The 20,985-nt window shown below is 37.3% G+C and overlaps 2 protein-coding genes across 4 annotated transcripts in view; both read right to left on the bottom strand.

Moving 5' to 3' along the window:
- The window catches only part of LOC139150310 (tyrosine-protein kinase Mer-like), a 43,522-nt gene extending 41,276 nt beyond the window's left edge, over positions 1-2,246 (bottom strand). For 2 of the 3 annotated variants that reach the window (XM_070722602.1, XM_070722603.1), the window contains exon 1: positions 1,701-2,216. In XM_070722602.1, the coding sequence (XP_070578703.1) occupies positions 1,701-1,761 (61 nt within the window). In that variant the 5' untranslated portion in view covers positions 1,762-2,216. Of the gene's footprint in view, positions 1-1,700 lie in introns of all 3 variants that reach the window. The other variant, XM_070722604.1, reaches the window with a different exon arrangement.
- A 2,036-nt stretch (positions 2,247-4,282) lies between these two features.
- On the bottom strand, positions 4,283-20,870 carry LOC139150312 (abscission/NoCut checkpoint regulator-like). Its single transcript, XM_070722605.1, has 10 exons — positions 20,638-20,870; positions 13,107-13,294; positions 11,859-12,025; positions 11,160-11,248; positions 10,234-10,345; positions 8,826-9,113; positions 8,288-8,376; positions 7,338-7,433; positions 6,935-7,044; positions 4,283-6,386 (listed from the first exon to the last, which is right to left on the bottom strand). The coding sequence occupies exons 1-10, from the start codon at positions 20,689-20,691 to the stop codon at positions 6,311-6,313; spliced, it is 1,269 nt and encodes a 422-aa protein (XP_070578706.1). The 5' UTR covers positions 20,692-20,870; the 3' UTR covers positions 4,283-6,310.
- Between the last annotated feature and the right edge of the window lie 115 nt (positions 20,871-20,985).

Raw genomic sequence — 20,985 nt, 5'->3', positions numbered from 1 at the left:
GGCCAGTTTTCTGTCATGGAAACAATATTATGCCTGGGGATGCTCTTTCAAAGTGATTTGATCCTTGACAGAATTTTCAGGCAGAATAAAATAATACTCGTGATGGAAGGTGCATGGTTATTGTTTGTTGAGTGACTTGAACCATGGAAGGAAGAAAGATCTTCCTTTCTATTGCCTATATGGTCATGGTCATGCGATACAGCTAAGATGGCAGGTACATTGATCATTATTGTTGGCAAGTTGCCATAGTCTGGCCTTCATGTATTTGTTTATCAACAAACAATTTCTAGGTCTCAAACCAAGTTCTTTCTTACAATAAATGAAAACTGAGATGATTCTTGTACACTTTTTTGGTGGAAAAACTCTATATGAAAGAATCATTCAATGGCAAGTAGGTGAGACAGTGAACTTTCTTCAAATGGAAGATATACATGTAAAAGCACTCAGTGGTTGTATGACTTCAATGGCACGTAAATTTCCAACATATGTACTGATTGTACCTTTCCTAGGTGTACAGTGTAAAAGTGCGCCCAGTTGACTGTAATCATCACAAGCTCCATAACCCTTCAACTGCTCATAGCTACTCTAAAATCTGTCTGATAACTAAGGAGCTCCCCCAAAGTTCTACAGAAAAGACAGTCAAACTCACTTCAGATCTATGGACTCCCACTCCCAGCCCAGGCCGGTACTCGAATGGAAACGTACACATTTTACGAAAATAAAACTCTCGTACAATCATACCCATGTTGAGATTGTAACAGAACTACTGAGATCTATGATGCATTGAAATGAAAGTTAGATACCATCACTGATATTATTTCTTTGTACACACACACACACATATTGTACACACACACACACATACACACAATATGTGTGTGTGTGTGTGTGTGTGTGTGTGTGTGTGTTGTATATATATATATATATATATATATATATAATATCAAAATATATATTATATAGTAGATGAAATATTATATATGTATGTATATATATATATCAAAATATATATTATATATGTAGATGAAATATTATATATGTATATATATATATATATATATATATATATATATATATATATATAAATATAAATATAAATATATATATATATATATAAATCATAATTTTAACAGTGATTGTCTATATCCTGACAAATTTTTGGTAAGAGGATGATTCAACCTTTACTATTGGCACTGAAATGTAGCCAACGACAGGTGTCAATGATGAGAAAATTCGAAGGAAAGCTACTTAGATTTACTCGAGAGACTAACTTGAGTAGCACATGGTTCCCGCATGCCGCATCGCTCCGCGCCGGGTTGCCGTTGACCTTTCTTCTCAGCGTTCCTGCCGTGGGAGTGGCACTGTATACAGTGTATATACTCGTACGTCTTATGAAAACACGAGGTAGCAATAGTGTTGTCAAAGCCATACAAATGCCGCTACAACTATCGTAAGCATTGCCGACAAATTTGAGAGAGAGCTTACATGGGATTGAATGGAATTGACACGTAACTGAAGAAAAAAAGTAGAAGGATAGAACCGGCCCTTGAACAGTCGCTTCTCAAGTTCTCGCTCTACCTGTATGGCATTGCGTGACTCGCTGTCCGGTGTCGTCCGTCTGTTTTAAAATTTCATGAATGTTGAACCATGGACGTAAAGCCGACATTTGTTAAACAATGACAAAGATAAACGCCACTTACCAGAGACAGCTAGACCAAAAGAAAGCAGTACCGGTATCGAACAGAGTACAAGTTTGTTCATATCGGAAGAGGTCACTCCGCAAACTCTAACACAGCGAACGCACACTTCTTCTGGTCACAATCCTGAGCGTTGGAAAGTTAGGATACCGCAGAAAACAAAATAACAACGTCCGATATTGATTTGTTGTACATGGACAGTACCTGTCTTCGATCGGTAGGGAATATGACGCAAACGCTGTTTACGAATGTCCGGCTCCTACATCGCCGACCAAAGTATACACAATCCGAGCGCGTCTCCGGTCCCGGCCTGCGCCAACCAAATATTTGACTGTCAGTGGGCAGGGCACCCAGCATGGGATCAGGCTGGCAAGCAGGTTTCTCGTCTGTTGCTATTCAATTGTTATGGTAATACCCATACTTCACTGTTATAAGAATGGACTTTGTTCTTTCAACAGGTAGGGGGCGGGTCTTGGGTCTCCGAAAGTAAATAAAACATCCAACTGGCGCGAAACATACAACACATCTATTCAGGGTTTTATGTGATTTGCATAATTTATTCAATAAAGTTTTACAGATCGCCGCTCTTCACAGTGACCACAAGAGGGCATCACAGTCAGCGCCAGGCCTGGCTGGGCCGTGAGCAAAGATGGCTATACACTTTCATATACATACTGTTATATGAGAATGAATCAAGTCTATTGGAAAATAGTAAATATTTCAAAATTTGCTGTCATTTGTTTCTATTGAAATGCAGAAAATGTACTCTGTCGATAACGATTCAAATATCTTTTCACTATAAAAAATCATCACACACAACTACATCCAATAGATTTTGGAAGAATGATGTTAAATTGGAAACAAAAATTTGCATATAAAATAGAAGCTTTCAAAAAATTTAATCCTTGCTCCTTTAACACGACTTTAAATTGAAGCATATTCTACTCCAAAAATTACCAATGTAAACAGGAATTCTTAATGACAACTTTGTAACTTAGAGGAACAAAATTACTGTTGTAGGCAAAGCAAGGTTTATGTTGTGAGGTAATATCTGTCGAAAATAAGGGAAAGAATCTATAGAGCAAAATATGTCACAAAAATTTGCAGCCTCACTGTATTTTGTGGATCAGTAAAACAGTCACACATGCAGACTCTGAATTCCAGTGGCATTGGTTCCCTACAAGGTAATTTGATGACACTTTTGAGTGACTGTGAAATATTGCATAACCTTATGCTGATAATTACTAGTACTACAAGCCAATGGTACATTCTACACAATACATTGAGTGTTGTTCAATTCAATTTGCAAACAGCTCTCATTCATCTAAAGCTTCTGTACAGCCAAAATGCTGCTGGGGCCACCATCCTGAAACCAGTGTGTGTGCAGGATAGATCTTGGTACACACTGTAAAATTGGTCCATTCTTTTTTACATTGTAATTGAAGTTTTTTCATGAAACAAAACCTCAGAGGCATACATGAGTACCAGCAGTATAAGAAGTCATGGGAACATAGGTGAACATAACAAGGTAAATCAATTTATATTCAAGAATATTGAATAACTAAGAAAAATGAACATGACCTGATAAAGAATAAATACTATAACTGCAATTGAACAGAGCACCAGGTGAAGCCTGACCTTCTTCAAATCTTACCTTGCTTGAAACTTCAGCTGCAAAATCATCAACTATGTTTTCCATCTTACAGGCAAAGTTCCATGTACCGGTATTCAGCGCTGAAGAAGTCTATTATCCACAGTGCCACAGTGAGAGTGGGGGACTGTAACTCCTCAAAAACCGCAGGGGGATTTTGAAATCAATGTCTTCCATTGCAGGAGGTTGTAGGGTTTGGTATTGTTCCATTGCGTGTGTAATCCCCCTTCTATCTTTATTCATTGATATTTGAGGCATGGTTTGCCAAAATGCAGAAAGCCTAGATAAAGTACTGTGAACATAAATGACATTTCATCTCATAATATGCAAAATTGAGGGCTGGCCTTAATCACATCAAGGAAGAGTGAATTTCTTGTCTTCCAAATTCTGTATCTCATGTAGCAAGTGATTCTATAATTCAGTGTTACAGTGTTTTCATTAATTCCTGCCATCATTATTTTTTATTGTATCTCTGTCATATCATTTAGAGTTTTATTGTATCTCTGTCATATCATTCCAGAGTTTTATTTCAAAAAGACACATATCAAATCTGTCAACATTACCATAAAGTCTGTCCATGGGTTTCATTGTAGCTCCAAATATGCCATTGTCATTACTCAACTTCAAAAGTTTTAAGACGTGCTTCCTGACAATAGTTCTCAGTGGAATATCTTCCTAAAATACTGGTGTTCATTGACCATGTTACCTACAATTCTTTTGGAATTAAAGTGACTATATAAACAAGTTTCATACTTTCCATAAAACCCAATTACTTGATCTTTGTCAGTTTGACCATTTTCACAGCTGCTCCTCTACCAACACAAACATATAGTGCCCTCTACAGCTAGATTAGCACTAACTGGATGACTGTGTCATCAAAATCCACAGTTGGCATGATGCCGGTGTTTCTGATTAAATAAAGAAACCAAGCATATTTCTTGTGAAATTTTCAGAGTCAGGTCAAGGTTTAATAGTTCTTTGTTCTTTGTAATGTGTTCCTCTGAAGATGATACATGAATTACAATCACAAACTTTGATGGACACTTCACAGTCAAATGTCCAGTTCCCATTTAACCTTGTATCTTCATTTAGTTGACATTTCTATAGCCATTTCAAAGTTGGCAACAAACAGCAGATTGCATTTATGAGCAAGAGGACAAAGTTTAGCTGAAGCACAAAATGATTTGCACACAGTACCCTCTCATGATTCATGATGTAAAATGCTTGAAGAAGAACAAATGTTTCTGAAAGCATATTTTGTAAATTTTTTTTCATTCATTGCTGTCAAAAAAAAATTAAAGTCTGTCTTACTTTTAATTATTTACAACATAAATTATATTTCATCAAACAAATCTTTCAGTTTAGCAGAATTAAACAATTTGTGTAACTTTTTAAGCCCTGTCAGGGATGTGAATTCCCTAGCATTTACAGATAGAAAAATGCAAGAAACTAATGTTCTAATAATTCACCGTGTCTGAAGTAAAAGATTGCCTTACAAAATCTTCAAGATAAAAATGTCTTCCAAAGAAATACAATACAAAAATAAAGAAAAAGTCCAAATGGCAATTTGATTGCACACTAGGACCCACTAGCTGAGAATCTTTTATCCATAAATTACCATGACAACACCTAATGGTTGCAGGAACCACAACTGTATAACAAGAGAAGGTTATCGTGATAGCATTATTAGCACATGGAGTTCAGGCTCCTGAAAAACCATGATTTTCAAACCTATGATCCAACAGACGTTAGTTTGACCTATCTAATAATGAATTGCCTTTCAATACATTCCAGTCTTTTCTTTTGGCAAACTTAGAAAATTACTCATCTCTCTCAGTGAAAATGATGGTGAAAAATGGACAAAGGTCCAGCATGAAGAAATCTTTGATGGCCTGGGAGATGTGTATCCTTAATCTGATTTCTCTACTTAAGCTAACTTTACAAACTTAAACCTTTGGGTTCAATGGAAAACAGAAGGCCGCCACGAATCGCCTATGGAATATGGCCTTAGATCAAGAAAAACACACTATTGCACTTTCACATGGCACTATGAATGTCATGGCAAAGATAGTAGTCTATAGCTTTTACATTTCTTATTTAACATGAACAGTTTCAACATTATAATACACTCTACAATTACCTACAATAGAAATTATACACAGAACAAATATTTTATCAACTTTGGTTATTGTGTTATGAACATTTGAGAGATCACTGATTTACAATGAATAATACTCACAGATTACCATTAAAGTGGCATTCTCTTTTTGTAACTTTTTTACATATCTTATTTTAAAGATCTTATTTGAATGCAAATGGTCAATATTTGACCTTGCAATCATGCCTTGAGAAAGTGAAATCAAAAAACAGCAAGAGTCTACCAAACACAATCCTCCAAGCCTGACATAGAATGACTGTATCCAGGTTCAGCTGGAATGCTATAAGGTTTGTTATCATGCTGACTGACACTCTCCTACGGAGTATATGGGAAGCAAGGTACACAATGGTTAGACTGATGAAATTTGTTAATTCTTAGAGTCTATTGATGAACTGCTGGCAATTTCTCTGTACCATGTAAAATTGTCATGCTTCAATGAGAGCTTTCTTGCATTAGCAGATTGTTAGAGTTGCTTGAAGAGTGCCCCGACCATCACAATATCTCATCAACAGTCAATGTCTGATGATTGCCTCTTTCACTCTCACACCCAAATTTCCGTCCTAGAATAAAAAATTCTTCTATGACTTAACTTCAAGAATTGTTTGGCTGAATTTGCAAAAATTTATGCATCATATGGTCAAAAGGTCTTCCCTTTTCCAAAGTACAAAGAGCATTATCAATAGATTACAGTACAAGGACTGACTGACATACAAAACACTGCAGCACATCTTGATTTTCTTCACAAAACTGACTCATATTTCACTTCTTTTGTGGTGGGCAGAGAACTTTATCACGACCCTGGGATCACGAGTCACATGTTTGTGTCTCAGCTGGTGGATATGGTCTTGTCTCATGCTGATCATACTTGTCATGGCCGAAACTGAAAACAAAACTAGATATTTCAGAGTAGGAAATCATTCCTCTTCTTGACTGTCTGACATTGTTGCATTTTTTCCCGCTCATTATTATGCAACACAACTGCCAAAAAAATTTGTGACATTACACTGTTGTTTTTAAATGACAACTTGTCAGGTTCATGTTTGGCTAGTTCAAAATGGACAATTTTACTATTACTTGTAAAATGCACATTATCTGTACAGAAACCTGCACTGGATCATCCCAATTCCCCTCTCTTCATGTCCTACTTTGCCATAGAAAACAAATGGGGTTTTACAAATACATGTATTTTGTGGTGACAGGTTAAAGATAAGAACATAAAGTATTTGTCATAGATGGTGATATGAACAGGCAGGTAGCACCGGATAACACAAATCTTTTGATCAAAGTTGACAATATCAAAAGATAAAATTTGCAATGTTTTGTGAAGTTAAGGTGTTGGGTCCTTTCTTTTAAAACTCATACTTTACCATATCCTGAGAAAAATGTGGACATCGGTATAGCAAGAAAGCTAGAGAGGCTCTCCCTTACCTATAACATCTTTTACAGAAGAGATCTCTTTCACATCCGTAGCATCTCAAAACTGCATCATTATTGCAAATGGAGCACCATGGTAACTCATCAGGATCCACAGGATATTGCTGTCAAAGATATCATTGAGATCTTTCAGAATATTAAAACACACGAATCTTCATTGCCCATACCAATTATGTGAAGACCTCCCTATGCTTCATGTTAAAAGTTGAAAATACATTTTGGTCACACACTATATTACTTGCAACTTAGTGAGACACTATTTTTCATAAAATATTACAATGCCTCCATTACAAATACAAAAAACACACTCTGAGATCAATTTGCTGATAGTTTTCATGTATGGCTGTGGTAGACATCTGCTAAAATGCTGAAGGGTTACAGATTTGATTTTGCATACCTCTTGTATGGAACTAGCACGTCTGACTGCCCTTTCCAGAAGGTCACCATAACCTTGTGATTTCACCCTTTCATCAAGTGCATCCTCTGCCAATATCTGAAGCCAGTGACAAAAGGGTAGAATGAACCAATAACAAATCAAAGACAAGGCAAACAATGAACTGGATGACTTTCAAAATGGAGGGTATGATATCTCACCATAAGATGGCACTGTTGCATTCTTTTATTCATTTTACAAGTAATATTGATGAGTCACCCCATTTTCAAAGAATGAGTAAATGCAACACCTGACCTGGTCACTGATATGTATACAAAGCCCGGTGTTCATTGAAGTGTTCCAAAACAAGAGGGAGGAGAGGGGTGGAACCTCTAAATGACATTGTCATTTGGGGTTGGGAGCAGAAATCACATCAGGTAAGGGTAAGGTCCAAATTACATTGACCACATAAACGTTAAAATTGACCCACTGAATGTTAATTAAGTAAAAGTCAACAGCATGTCCTCGCAGCAAAGTGGTTCAAATAGCACAGCTTGAAAAATCTCATTTTAAGGGCACAAGAGACTCTACAATGCAACATACAAAATGGTTTTACATGCAGCATTCTGTTTAACAACACAATCAGCTGTAATTGTTAAATGAGACATACCAAGGTATACCATGGGTATCTCGAGCAGATCAAATTGAAAATGTTGTTAGGAAATTGAAGAAACACCATATACAAGGCAGTTTACCCAAGTATTGAATAAAATTGGCGAAATTTGGGATTTTGATTTCTTTGTCAGATTTACTGAAATGGCACGTTTCAAAACTGTGCTGTACATAATTATAACTACTCATAACATCATTGCAGATCACAGCAAATTTCCGCACTCTCATAATTGGTACAAACAATTGTATTTTTGTCTTCATTGATAAGTCGATAAACTACAACTTCAAAAGGTGTGACTTACAGATCTTATAAGTCTCCTGTTTGCAGCTTCTTCTTCACTGATTTGACCATCCTCAACATTAGAGGCAGCAGATGCTCCAACTGTTTCACCTGAGGTACCAAAATATGCCACGAAGTAATCTTGTGAATATACCCTTTCAACCCATGGTTTGGCCTAAAGCCATTATTATAAATGGCGATTGAGAACATTTGCAGGGAACTGGGGGTGAACAGCTTAAATTTGATATGGGACTAAATTTATTTATCAACATAACTAGATACCAGAATCTCTAAATTGTTTAGCTACGGCACAAGTGAAACCCCATTATGAATCATTCCAGAAAGTCATAAGTGTGAACAGTAAAGTTTCAATCTAAATATTTGATATTTCAAAATAAACTGTTTGACAATAGCAAAATATCTACTTCATGATAGATATCACGACATTTGATAACACTGTCAATCAGTATAAATGCTTTGCCATCAGCCATATCGAAAAAGGCCTTGTACAGGTATGTCCATGAGAGAGCAGAGTGATTGATACATTGAGTGATAATCACCTGGTCCTGTCTCTGTATCTTGTTTTATATCACTCTGACTATTTCGTCTCAGCCTGGCAAGTCTTTCCTCCACTTCCTGTTCAATGGCCTTCTGCCCTTCCTCTGTCTTTATCTCTTGCTTGGCTTCCTCTATGAGTTTCCTGATATCTTCCTCCGTGACCTTTTTCCCGTCCTCTCCCGATCCAGCTACCTGTGCTGCTTGACTGACTGGGACCTCTTCACCTGATGCAGATTTGGAATTGATTACTGTGTTATGCAGTTCATCCTTTTGAAGGGAATCCTCAATTTCTGAAAGACAATCAGAACTCACGATTTGTGAGGCTGTTGCAAACATTTATTTTGTCAGTTATACAGTTATACAGAGGATCGATATTCTGTGTGCAGTTCACAAACATACTTAAGTATCCACATTGCAACATTGAAACAGGCTACTAGCCCATTCCTATGTAGGGATGGTAAAATCACTTGGAAGTTGCGTTGGCTGACTTCATTGAACAACAGTACTTCACATCTATAGTTCAGTTTCTTAATTTTAGAGCAAGCTGGTACTGTTAAAAATGTTTGTCTCAGTCTAAATAGTTTCTCCAAAATTTTGTTTAGATATTTATCAAGTAATGTGTATCACTTAAGCTTCTGCATGACCTGTTATAATTTAGAACTGTAGTTTAGGGTACCTGGAGAATAGATCATTTACATCTCAATTCATCTTGTGTTTTTAGTTGTCAGCAGTATCCTTTAGTCTCGACCTGTACCTTCACTTGTATGATGGCTACTTTTAACTGTGGGCTTAACCCTTTCAGTACCCCCAACCATGGTTTGGCTACAACACAATATTTTCAATTGTGGATCTGTATACAGGAGAGTGGAGAGAACAGTTTAAGATTCCCCCTCCCCTTTGGGAGATGATCAAAGCAGGTGAACACACAACATTATTAGCAGACGTGATTACATCATGGTTAAATGTCTAGTTCGCAATAAAGTTAAAATGTACTTCAAATGTCACACTAACTGTATCTGTATTTTAACCTGACGTCGTTTCCTTACTCCATGGTGTAAGATTGTCTGTTGTGACAAAATCAAACTTTATGCTGTTCTTATCCAAAAACAAATCACAGACCTTCCAACTGCTAGTCACTGTGAGTCTTCCTAATACCGGTATACATTCATCATGTGCTTTTCCAATTATGATGTCACTGCTTAACGGTATGACACACTTCTGGTATTCCAGCTGGTTGACCTATTTCACCCCATATTGCCTATATATAGGTCCTTCATTCCGATTGAAAACATTGGGATTACCATTATTTGGCAATCAAAGGGGTAAACCTTACAAGGGAGATAAAGATTCAATGAGAGATACATGTATTGGAATCACTTTTTTCAAAGACTCCCTCCATCAAATCCATACCTTCCTGCTGGTTGCCATGTATCTTAGCATCTAAGGCGACTTCCTCAGCAATCTCAGAGAACAGTTCCTCATACTGGTCAGCAAAGGATTTTTGGACTGGTGGCTGGTAAACCTACAAAAAAATGTGAATGATCAGTAAATCACTACACACACACTGTACAATGTAATTCAAAATTGTGTCATGGAATACACATAAAAACTTAGTAATACTGTGTTGTCAATTAGAATGCACATGGATTTCATAGGCACTCACTGAACATAACAAAAATAATACGGTTGAAAATTGGGGCTTGTTACTCTTTGAAGTTCTTCTCATGATTTATTCAAAATGCCTCATTGATTACTCTGTGAAACTTACTTCTCATTATTAAGGTTTTTACCAGTTTTGAGCAATGCAGTGTCTTCACTACGTTATAACTTTGGATCAATGGGAGCCCACAAGGGATTATCTTGCACTCTTGCAGCCATTTTCCATGTAAATTTTATGATGAAACACATAAATACCTTGCCTATGCCTAATTTAATTAAATACTGTTTCCAAATGTATTGGAGCTACTTAAAATACAGCCTTGGTGGCCGTGGCATATTCTCAAAGACAAGGTTAAGATTGAAAAGCACAGTCAATATAGTGCACAAATTGTATACTGCACATATGTTAGGCAACGACTGACCAAATTCAAGAAATCATGAACTAAATTGTTGCTGAGAAGATAGACATGTACAGGCATTTACAAAGACAAATGGTTCCTTGATTAATAGAAATTTTGATGCAAATGTATTGATGTTTTCCTTGAGCTTCTGCAACTGAGGACTCAGACTAAACATGTAATGACCTGAGTTGTAAGTCATTGAATACAACTTTTTACAGGCATAGATAGTAGCTGCAAGTGATGCAAGCTGCACATCACTTCTTGTATTTCACTTACTGGCTTAGTTGGTTGTTTCATAACCTCGGGATCCAAATCTTTCAGCTTTGCTAACCTCTCTTCCATTTCCTCAACACTTGGTATAGGTCCTGTTGAGAACGCCAGAATGTCACAATGTCATTCAAATAGTGTAAACAGTGCAAAATGTGATCAAAAGAAATGAAATGAAATTTGATGCACTGAGCCAGAACTTTCAGGAAAATGACATTTAAATCTAAAACTGCCACTAGATTCAGTTATTATCTCTTTATGACTAAGATAAAGATTGCAAACAAACTCTTCACAACAGAAATGTTGAAATTTGCTGGCTGGACAAAATAATTGGTAATGAAATGAGCCAAAACACTTCAAGACAAGAAAGCAATCTTCCTGGATGAGCTTTGTCACTGTAGTATAAGGCATTTTAGAGTTAGCACCATTGTATAGCATAAACATTACACAAACCTTGAAAAGAATACTGTAGATACATTGAGATGCAGACACATCATATGAACTTGGATTACTATTCATTGTGGAAGTAATGACATCTAAATTTACTATCAAAGCTACGGCTGTGATGAAATTGACTGTATTACTATCAGAAGTCTTCATGTAATTTTAGGAACTGGATCTTAATACCAGTCCTTGGTACATTTGAAAACATATAGAACATTCTTATTACACCGATAATGGTGAAAATAAAGAAAAATATTATCTTGCCTCTTTCTTTAATTCTTTCTTCTTTTAATTTTTCCAACCTCTGCGCAATCTCTTTATCCTTTGGTGAAAGCCCTTTACACTTTTTGGGCCTACTCTTTGGAACATGGGCATCTCTCTGGCTGACAGCATTTCCACTGGCTTCCAGAGCTGCCTGCTTTTCAAGTCTCCTGTACATGCATAATACATGATAACAACAGTGAAGTTCTCAATAGATTTTCATCAATGTTACTCAGCAAAAATGGCACTCTTATCATTTCAACAATGGTCTCTCTGACCGTATTTGGACAGGAAGAGTTTTCATTCAATTTGTACAGAAAACGCTTTCTGTAGATGATGTAGATGCTTCACAAATCACTGCTACCAATATTTCAATCACTGTTGGTACATTAACGTACAATCAGCACATGAAGACACTGTCAATGTCTGCGACTTCCTTACCCTACAATATACATATACATATTAATTGTGTACGTATGTGTTAAAGACATATTACACGTAATGAAGCTCCATTGTATTGTGGCTGTGTTTGTTTAAATTAATTGTCTCTTTGCGAGAAAAAAACTGATTTGCCTGAAGTGAAGAAAAAAATTTATTTTGAAGGAACACTTAGAGGAAAAACTGCTGTTATAATTGTGAAAAAACTGCTTTTAGACCAAACATCGACCTTTCCTCCCTCCCTATATCCACGGCTACCCGTGCTTTATCAAAAGGTTTAGCACTTAATCCCCTTTCTCCATGGTTTGTCTATAGAGCCTGGCAGAAAGAGGATTAAAAGAGGATTAATATGTGTAAGTGATGTAGTGCTTATATGTACATTTTAAGTTTATCACTTTGCTGATAAAAGCTCAGAGCACTATTTAGTGCAGGATGAAACAAAGGCAATATTATGAATGGTGAGCAGAAGTAGACTGACATACAATAGTCAGTTAAAGTGTTTACAGAAGTGGGCTGGGACTGAATCTAATAGCTTCCTCAATACTGTTGTACATACAGCATGAGCTCAAGACTGTGAAAATTCCTTCATTTCATACATGTGGCATTTCTTCTAGCCCTGTTTCCACATTTCGTCATACAGTGAGCAAGTGTGGCCATTGAAAACAGTAGAGCTGCCATGAAATTTGGGAGCAACAGAATTTACTTTTCACACATTACAATCACATATTACAACAGATTCACTCAAAAAACCCACTCTGTAAATCTGAAAAGGTTCTTTTAATGTCACATTTACAGCTAAAAAATCAATCTTACTTCTTGAAATTGGCAGGCGGTGAATATTTTGCAGCATTCTCTACATTCTGTTTTGAACTTTTTGGATTTGTCAGCTGATCATAGCACTTCGTACACACATTCTGTGGAGCTGTACCAAGCTTTGGAACCACTGCCTGCTTGGAACGACACTTTTTGCACACTGAGTGACCACAGTTTGCACAGCCATACTGAAACAAAGACAGATATGAATATGGTTGTCTTTATCTGTAGAAACTATGTCACAATTTCATTGTTTCAATGTGTACTAACAATTTTTGTCTTACTTTAGGTTGCATTGTACCGTAGACACACACCTGAACTAAACGTAATATCAGTATACTAATTTATAGTGTAAAGTATAAAATATCTGCACAAACAAAAATACTGATCTGAGAGTGAGAATGTGCTTGCCATTCAAAAGAGACTGTGCAGCATGCATAAGCTCTACACTACAAGCACCTCTCTCACAAACACATGTCCATTCAAAATTGAAAATGCCCTAATACAACATATTACCATAATATTGATGGCAGAACTGAAGATGATAAGCGGGCACATAAAACAGTTTGTATTGATCGACTAACAATCTTGAAGTCATTAAGGTCATCGCGATAATTGTTGGTACACCCAAACCCCAATAGGGAAACCGCAGGGAATATCCCTATATCGCAAATTAATTAGCCAACAGTATTGCTACTACTAGTGCATCAGATCATCTTGCAGTTTGTTTATCGAAAACACTGCAGGGTGGCGTATGCGGTGTCCCCTAGACAAAACACTATAGCAGAGGCCGTTCATTTAGCGTGAACGATGGTACAATAAAGGATTAACTTGTACAAGTAAAGTTACATTGCTTTTGCTGTGGTAAATTCCATTGCCTAGGGAACATGTTGAAGCAACCAAATTCGACAGACTTTCCCTGAAGAAAAGGTGCAGGAGAGAAAACGGTAGGTACTGTCATGAAGGTATAATGCTATCGTTTTGACTTTGTTTCGTTGTACAGGCGTTGTCATCATAAATGCCGTCATTACCACTGTCTCACAAAAACTGTAATTTGCGTCCGGCATTGAGGTGAAATCCGTATTTTTAACTGTTATTTTTATAAAGTGATCGGTTTACGTCGAGGTTTACAATGTGCGTAGTTTTTCTATATGATGTACAACATGAACCTTATCACGTTTTCACCCATCGCGCGATATGTCATCTTACCTCAAGCATGTACTTCGACAATTTTCCATCAAACGGACGGCTTCCTTGAGTGAAATTCAAAGTCTCTAAATTTATAATCTCGTTTCGAAGAAAACCGATTTGCCGACCGCTTTAAAGTGGATGCGTATTCTTAGAGTGACAGTGAGAATAGACAGTTGTGTAAATAACCCGTATTTATCGGCCGTGCACCGATGTAGTTTCTAAAAAGTTACTACTTGTAAAACTTCCAGGCTTCGAGGTTCTGTTATCCGACATGTCGTAGCGAAATTCTGTGAGAACTACAAGTAATACAGACAAAGTTTGGGTTTCTGACGGTTTCCGTGTATGAGCTGATTATCAAGTTGAAATTACTGTGTGGATAGTCGTTGCTGCTGGTCCGCGGCGTGGCGGGAATTTGTCACGTACAAACATTCTTCAACTGTCAGCCATAACCTCTACAGTTTTCATCGACGGCTTTCGTGGTTTTGAAGAAGACCTTTTTCTCGGATATATTTCTGACAACCTCGGCTTAGAGGCAAAGTCGCTGTCGTCTCGTACACCCTGTACGAGTCTCGGCCTTGACATGACACAAGCAGACATACTTCACTGTTCAGTCACATTTATTTGGGTGCGTCATACGGATAATATCATTATTCATAGGGGGTATCAGACTAAAGTGGGCACATAGTAGTGTTTTCTCAAATAATGTAAAACGGAAAAGGACAGTCATATCATCAATTTCAAAGAATGCTGAAATGCCATAGTTTTTAATCGTTAATCGATGGCAAAATTTGTATTTTGACCTCAACGTATCCAATCGAGAAAGTAAACTTGGCATGACCCAAAGTTTGAAAATGTCTTGTCTTGTCTCCCGCGGCCTGGCATGGCCGGCCCGGAGGCAGTGACGTTTCGTACTTCGAATTCTGAGAGCTATCAAATCGTCACGATCAGCGGACACGAAATTACTATTTTCAAATTGCCATCACTGAAAAAATACAGAGAAATGAGAAAACACGGTGAGAAAAAAGGCATTTCATCGATGCTGTTGATAACCTTCCTTTCGCTTCTAATCTACCAAATGCAAAACGGGTAACCTTTTCAAACCACTCGTGACTCAGAACCCAACTCATTCCAACTGGCCCGAATTCAATTTGTTGGGAAGGCAACGATAGCTTTTCCTGCAAACGTAGACAGACCTGCAGTGTGCACTGAAAGGAATACTTGGCGACATCTTTTCGAAACTCTGAAAGTATAGCTAAAGAAGGAGTCATCTCTCAGTCAGTACGGCCGAGGCAAACCTTAGCGTTCACACCGACTATGGGGACAGAGCATTTTCAAACGAAACGGAAATGTCAAGGAAAGGCGATGACTTATTTTCTAAAGTTGAAGAAAATGCTTAAAATTTGGCTGTGTTAGTCAATCAATCGAAATATTTTTGTTCCAATAAAATCATACAGTCTCGATTCTACCCTCTGCTGGACTAAATCGACAACGGAGGGTGCATAGGTATGCGGTAGAACAAACAAACAACGGGCGAATTGGTTTCGGGCATTCGTGCAAAACGGTCAAGAAAACTTCAGGAAATCAATGAAATTTACTGCAGACGTGGTGATACATATAGGCAAAGGCAATTTACTAATAACTTCATAGAAAGTCAATGCTTTACTTCAGTAATTTATCGGTCATGCAAAATGAACAGCCTCTACTTTATGAGACACCCAACGGTGTTTTGATAAACAGACTGAAAGATGATCTGCCAAACTTCATGCACATAGCGATAGTGGTGCCAGCTAATCTCTTTGCCATGTAGGTAATTCCCAGCGGTTTCCCTAAGTATATTGGGGCTTGGGTGTACCAACAATTATCGCGATGGCAGTAAGGTAATGGAGAGCACATACTTCAAGGCCCCTACATCATAGTCAACTCAACCCAAAGTCAACTTGACCCAAAACCCATGACAACTCAATGAGTCTACTTCAGTATTTTACAGTTATTGGAATCTGAGGTAATTTTAGTTCTTTTGATAAATGGTCTTACATGAAATTTTTTAGTTATGAGTCTTTGCCTTCCATACAATTACAATCATTCCTAGTTACAGTAGTATTGTTGACCTTTCTGTTCTGCAAAACTGTTTGCACTGTGTAGCCAAAAGTAGGCCTGTAAGTAACGTCTACTGGTTCATTAGTTTACAATGTTACAGAGAATGAACATGAAGACACTGCAACATGAATATATTTGCATATGTGTGTAACATTGACTCGTGGGTTGAGAATATTTGTACATAACTTTGATATTTAAAAAGAGAGGTCATCAGAATTCTGCTCAAAGGTTGCCAGAGACCGCGACGACTGATGTAAACACTGTATCTAGGGTACATTGGCGATTGATGAAAGTGAAAACATGTTTGTTAATGATGAGTATCGTAAAATTTAAATGTTGCAGCTATGTTGACGTGATGCATCTGGATATCATGCATCAAATACATTGTTTGTAAACAAGAAAGTCACACATGTGCAGTTCCGATGGCCCCCTTCTCTAAGAATGTTCAAGGCACTCAGGTATCATATTTTAGGGTTGGGTTGTCTGGAGTTTGGGGTTTAACTGACCAGGGATGTGTGGTTGAATTGACTTGAATTGGAGTCAACTTGCCAGAAACTTTATATCCCATAGAAAAAAGTACACCTTCAGCATTGTAAATGTAGTATTACAGAATCAGTTTGCCTATTTTAAGGCAAACTATCAAACCAAGCACAAGGAAATGTATTAAAGTTCTTTAATGCAAAATCTGCTTTCACAACCAAAAAAATCACCAACAATTATTCGTTTTCCTTAGGCTGTATTCATAAACACCTTGGTGGTGGTGGTGGGGGTGGGGGAGGGGAGAGATAATCCAAAACAGTTCACAGATTTTTTCAGATACCCCTAACAAAATAACAATGCATTCAAATCCCCTTTTCTGACTTGCTATAATTTTGATATCCCCCTCTCAAAGGGATGGGACAGAAATTATAGGTGCGCCGCAAATGTTTTGTGCAAGCATTTATGAAGGGGCATATTTCGTGCATGCCTTTTGGGGAGGTCACCATTCTTTGCACAACTATTAACAGACAAAATGTGGCCTTTCTAGTGCTTCGTCAAAAAATATCAAATCTTGATACACTGGAGTTTATTCAGCAAACTGTTAATATTTTTCCCATAAAAAAAAATCTGTATCTGTACATTGATATATGTTTGATAATTCATTTCAGGGCTCAAAATTAACTTTTTTCCCTGGTAGTCCACTTGGGCTACCATTTTCTTGGTAGCCCACTGACAATGGCTGGTAGCCCATGCATATTTTAGTTCAGGGATATCTTTTTCGTTAACAGACAAGAAAATGCTATTTTTCAAGATTCTACCCATGAAGTGAATTTTCTAGTCGTTTGATGTGAATACTTGCAAACCTTTAAAACTAAAGGAAATAATGGACGATAGTGATACTCAAAAGTTTGGTGACCTACTTACAACCCGTTCATTCTCAGATTTGTATGCAACTTTTGACAGTCGTCATGACAACAATACGACCTTTTCAGCACTGAGACATACTGTAGCAGGCTAAAAATAGACCATGGCCTTTTCTGCAGGAGCAGACATATGGCCTGTTCAGATTGACGAAGTTGCGTCGGCCTAGGCCAACGTAAAAAACCAATGTGGACACGCTGAGTCGGCCCTGGGCCGACACAGTTTGGTCCCGGTGAGAAGGGGGGGGTTCAGGGCCGACTCAGGGCCGACTCAAAATTTGGTCCGACGCAAATCGCCAGTGTGGACACGTTGCGTCGGCCCTGGTCCCAGTTGACCAGGCCTCTGCCATGGATCGAAGTTGAACTAGTCACCCTATTCGCACAAAACAAACGACGTTTGAAACTAAAGTTTACACCTATCGAAAGTTTTCAATCCAGTCTTTACATTTTAATATCATCCCATGTACGCAGAACTTCCCACCAACCTTTGTTCCGCAAACGAGACCATGTCATTCGATTCCACAGTGCACGTAATAGACTAGAGAGGCATGTCAAAAATGCCGCGCACTGGTTATTTCTCCACCGCGGTCTTATATATACCATATGCTCATCCAAAAATAGTGAAGATCTCTCCGATGATTAAAAGGGTGAGTGGTAGTCATATTGCCCTTCTTGTGCGCAGAAACACAGGAAAATCATGAACAGTAGAAACAGCGTGCCATATTCAAATGCGCCATTTTGAACTTTGACAGGTCAGAGGTCACAAAGGAAGGTAAAGTTACGTCGGCCCTAATTCTGGTACCGGTAAGTGTGGACACGGACCAAATTTAATCCCAAAAGACCAATTACTTTGCGTCGGCCCAAATTTCAGTTGGGTGCCAATGTGAACAAGATAATTATTTCCATGCAATTGTGATTGATACTTTATGATCAAAATGCAACAAAAATAAGTTTTCATTGGCCATCATTTCCTGTGCTTGTCATTCAAGTACATTCAATTACGTCAGTTCAGATATTGAAACTTTCTTGCAAAGTTCCATCGCACGTCCGGTCGTCTTCATAATTTACTTCACAAAGTCACAAATTTCTGTGTCCAGCTTGGGTTTTACTGCATTTAGCTCGTCCCAAAGTGATGACTGAAATTCAGGTCCAAGGCTAGATTTCGTAGTCCATGTGGGCTACCATTTCATGGACTTTGGTAGCCCCAGAGAAAAGTTGGTAGTCTGTGGACGCGGGACTACTGCTAATTTCGAGCCCTGCATTTAAACTTAGGGACATAAGCTGTAATATACTCTGCTTGAAGTGGCAGGTAAAAAGTGCATGTGCATAAAAAAAACTGATTTTTGGATTTCATCGATAATGTTGATTCACTATACACGGCAGTCTATGAGAAAACTATGAACAATTTTTTTCCAATATAAAACTAGCAATATCTGTGTATTTATAGACATTTGATAATTAATATAAATGTACTAGATTAGTATAAGGTGGTTTCAAGTGCACATGTATATAAGAAATTTTATATTGGACTTCACCGAAAATGTTGATTCACTATTAATGGTAGTCTATGACAAAACTGTGAATAATTTTTTTCCAATATAAAACTTGCTGTACTAGTGCATATATAGACGTCGTTGGATAATTGACATAACTGTAATTGCATTATATGTAATTTGATTTTGGAATTTCCCCAAAAATGTTGACTCACTATACATTGGAGTCTATATGAATAGTAATATGCAAAACTACTAAATCCGTGCTTTTATATAAGAGTTTGACAATTGATACAAATGTTCTTGATTCAAATAGGGTGTTTGAAAGTCCAGATGTGGACAACAAATATGATATTGGAATTTCACCCAAGTTATTATTACGCTTCTCATGGTAGTTTACAGGTAAACTATTACAAAATTTGCTATATCTGTAATATGTATATGTATATGTAAGTGTTGTTAAATATTGACTTTTGGGCTGTGATAAGTTTCTTGACAAACAGTAGTGCTCTCTGTACAATTAAAAGCCAAACTATAAATGAAGGTAAACATTACAGCTATATAAGAGAGGTTTGGAAAAATGGAAACAAGATGAGTTCCCTCACTTGTCAGGAAAACTAGACACAATTACTTGTAACATATTTGTACAAAATGGACATTTAGCTGTACCTTTTGGGCTATCAAGTATGCTTTGTGTGTCGACTGCAGTTTCTTGTTTTACTCCCCACCGCATGCTAGAATAACAAAATTCTGTTTGACAAATACTCTGTATATGCATGTGTAAATACCGTAATAATTGTTATTGATGACAAATGAATTTTAGTCCGGACTTTAATTCAATTATAAACAATAACAATGCTGACTGTACACATGTGGCTGTGCTGTACTTTTCATCACCCTTCAAGTGAGTAGAACAAGAATGTAGAACAAGAATACATAAAACAAAATCATCCAAAAATTACTAATCACTAACTTCGGTGATTCGTATTTATCATGTCTTCATTTTACTCACAAAGGTCAATACACAAGTTCTGATACATCTTCGACACCTGACCTAGTGACCTACAACTGCATCATGCATTGTACAGTATACATAGCTGTTTTCCTTTACTTTTAAAGTCAATCGTAACGAAAGTTTGATATGTAAATTGAAATTCCAATACCAAATAACGGATGAATGCCGAAATGTGGCGAATGACAACTATTTTTTAACAAATTGAAAAAATGACATGTGTGTTTGAACGTTCAGAAAAGTTTCTCGACACATGACCGTACAAAATCCCTATCTACAGAGTCTGGCGAGTTGGGCATGTTGATTGAAGATTCACAGACATGTTTCCGAACGCTCACCTCTTTCTTCAGAAAACTAAACTGTGTGGCGCATATGAAGCACTGATTAGCCATGGTCTGGCTACATCAATTCTTGAATTCCCTTCTACTATCACGAGAGTAACTGCAGTAGATCTACATCACGACATGGTGTGTAATGCATTCCGTGAGTCTGAGTCAGTCTTGCGCGCACAGGAAAACCCGGAAATGGCTGCAACCTCGTGCGAAGAAATTTAAATATTAGGTAAACAATCCTGCAAATATAAGCAAAAAAATTGACAAATTTTAGATATTACTATATAAATAAAGAAATTCACATATTTGTGACCACAAAATGATGCTAGTTAATCACAACATTATACATTTCGT

This window comes from Ptychodera flava, chromosome 14 (assembly GCF_041260155.1).
Source record: "Ptychodera flava strain L36383 chromosome 14, AS_Pfla_20210202, whole genome shotgun sequence".
Taxonomy (NCBI): Eukaryota; Metazoa; Hemichordata; class Enteropneusta; family Ptychoderidae; genus Ptychodera; species Ptychodera flava.
Note: the sequence above shows the minus strand (reverse complement) of the source record. Positions and strands in the feature narration are given on the sequence as shown.

Excerpts from the sequence above, each read along its gene's own strand:
- LOC139150312 (XM_070722605.1), bottom strand. The coding sequence starts at position 20,691 with ATGGCTAATCAGTGCTTCATATGCGCCACACAGTTTAGTTTTCTGAAG. Across the intron at positions 11,249-11,858 it reads AGAAAGAATTAAAGAAAGAG|GACCTATACCAAGTGTTGAG; the intron begins GCAAGATAATAT and ends CGTTCTCAACAG. Across the intron at positions 7,045-7,337 it reads GTGCTAGTTCCATACAAGAG|CAATATCCTGTGGATCCTGA; the intron begins GTATGCAAAATC and ends TATCTTTGACAG.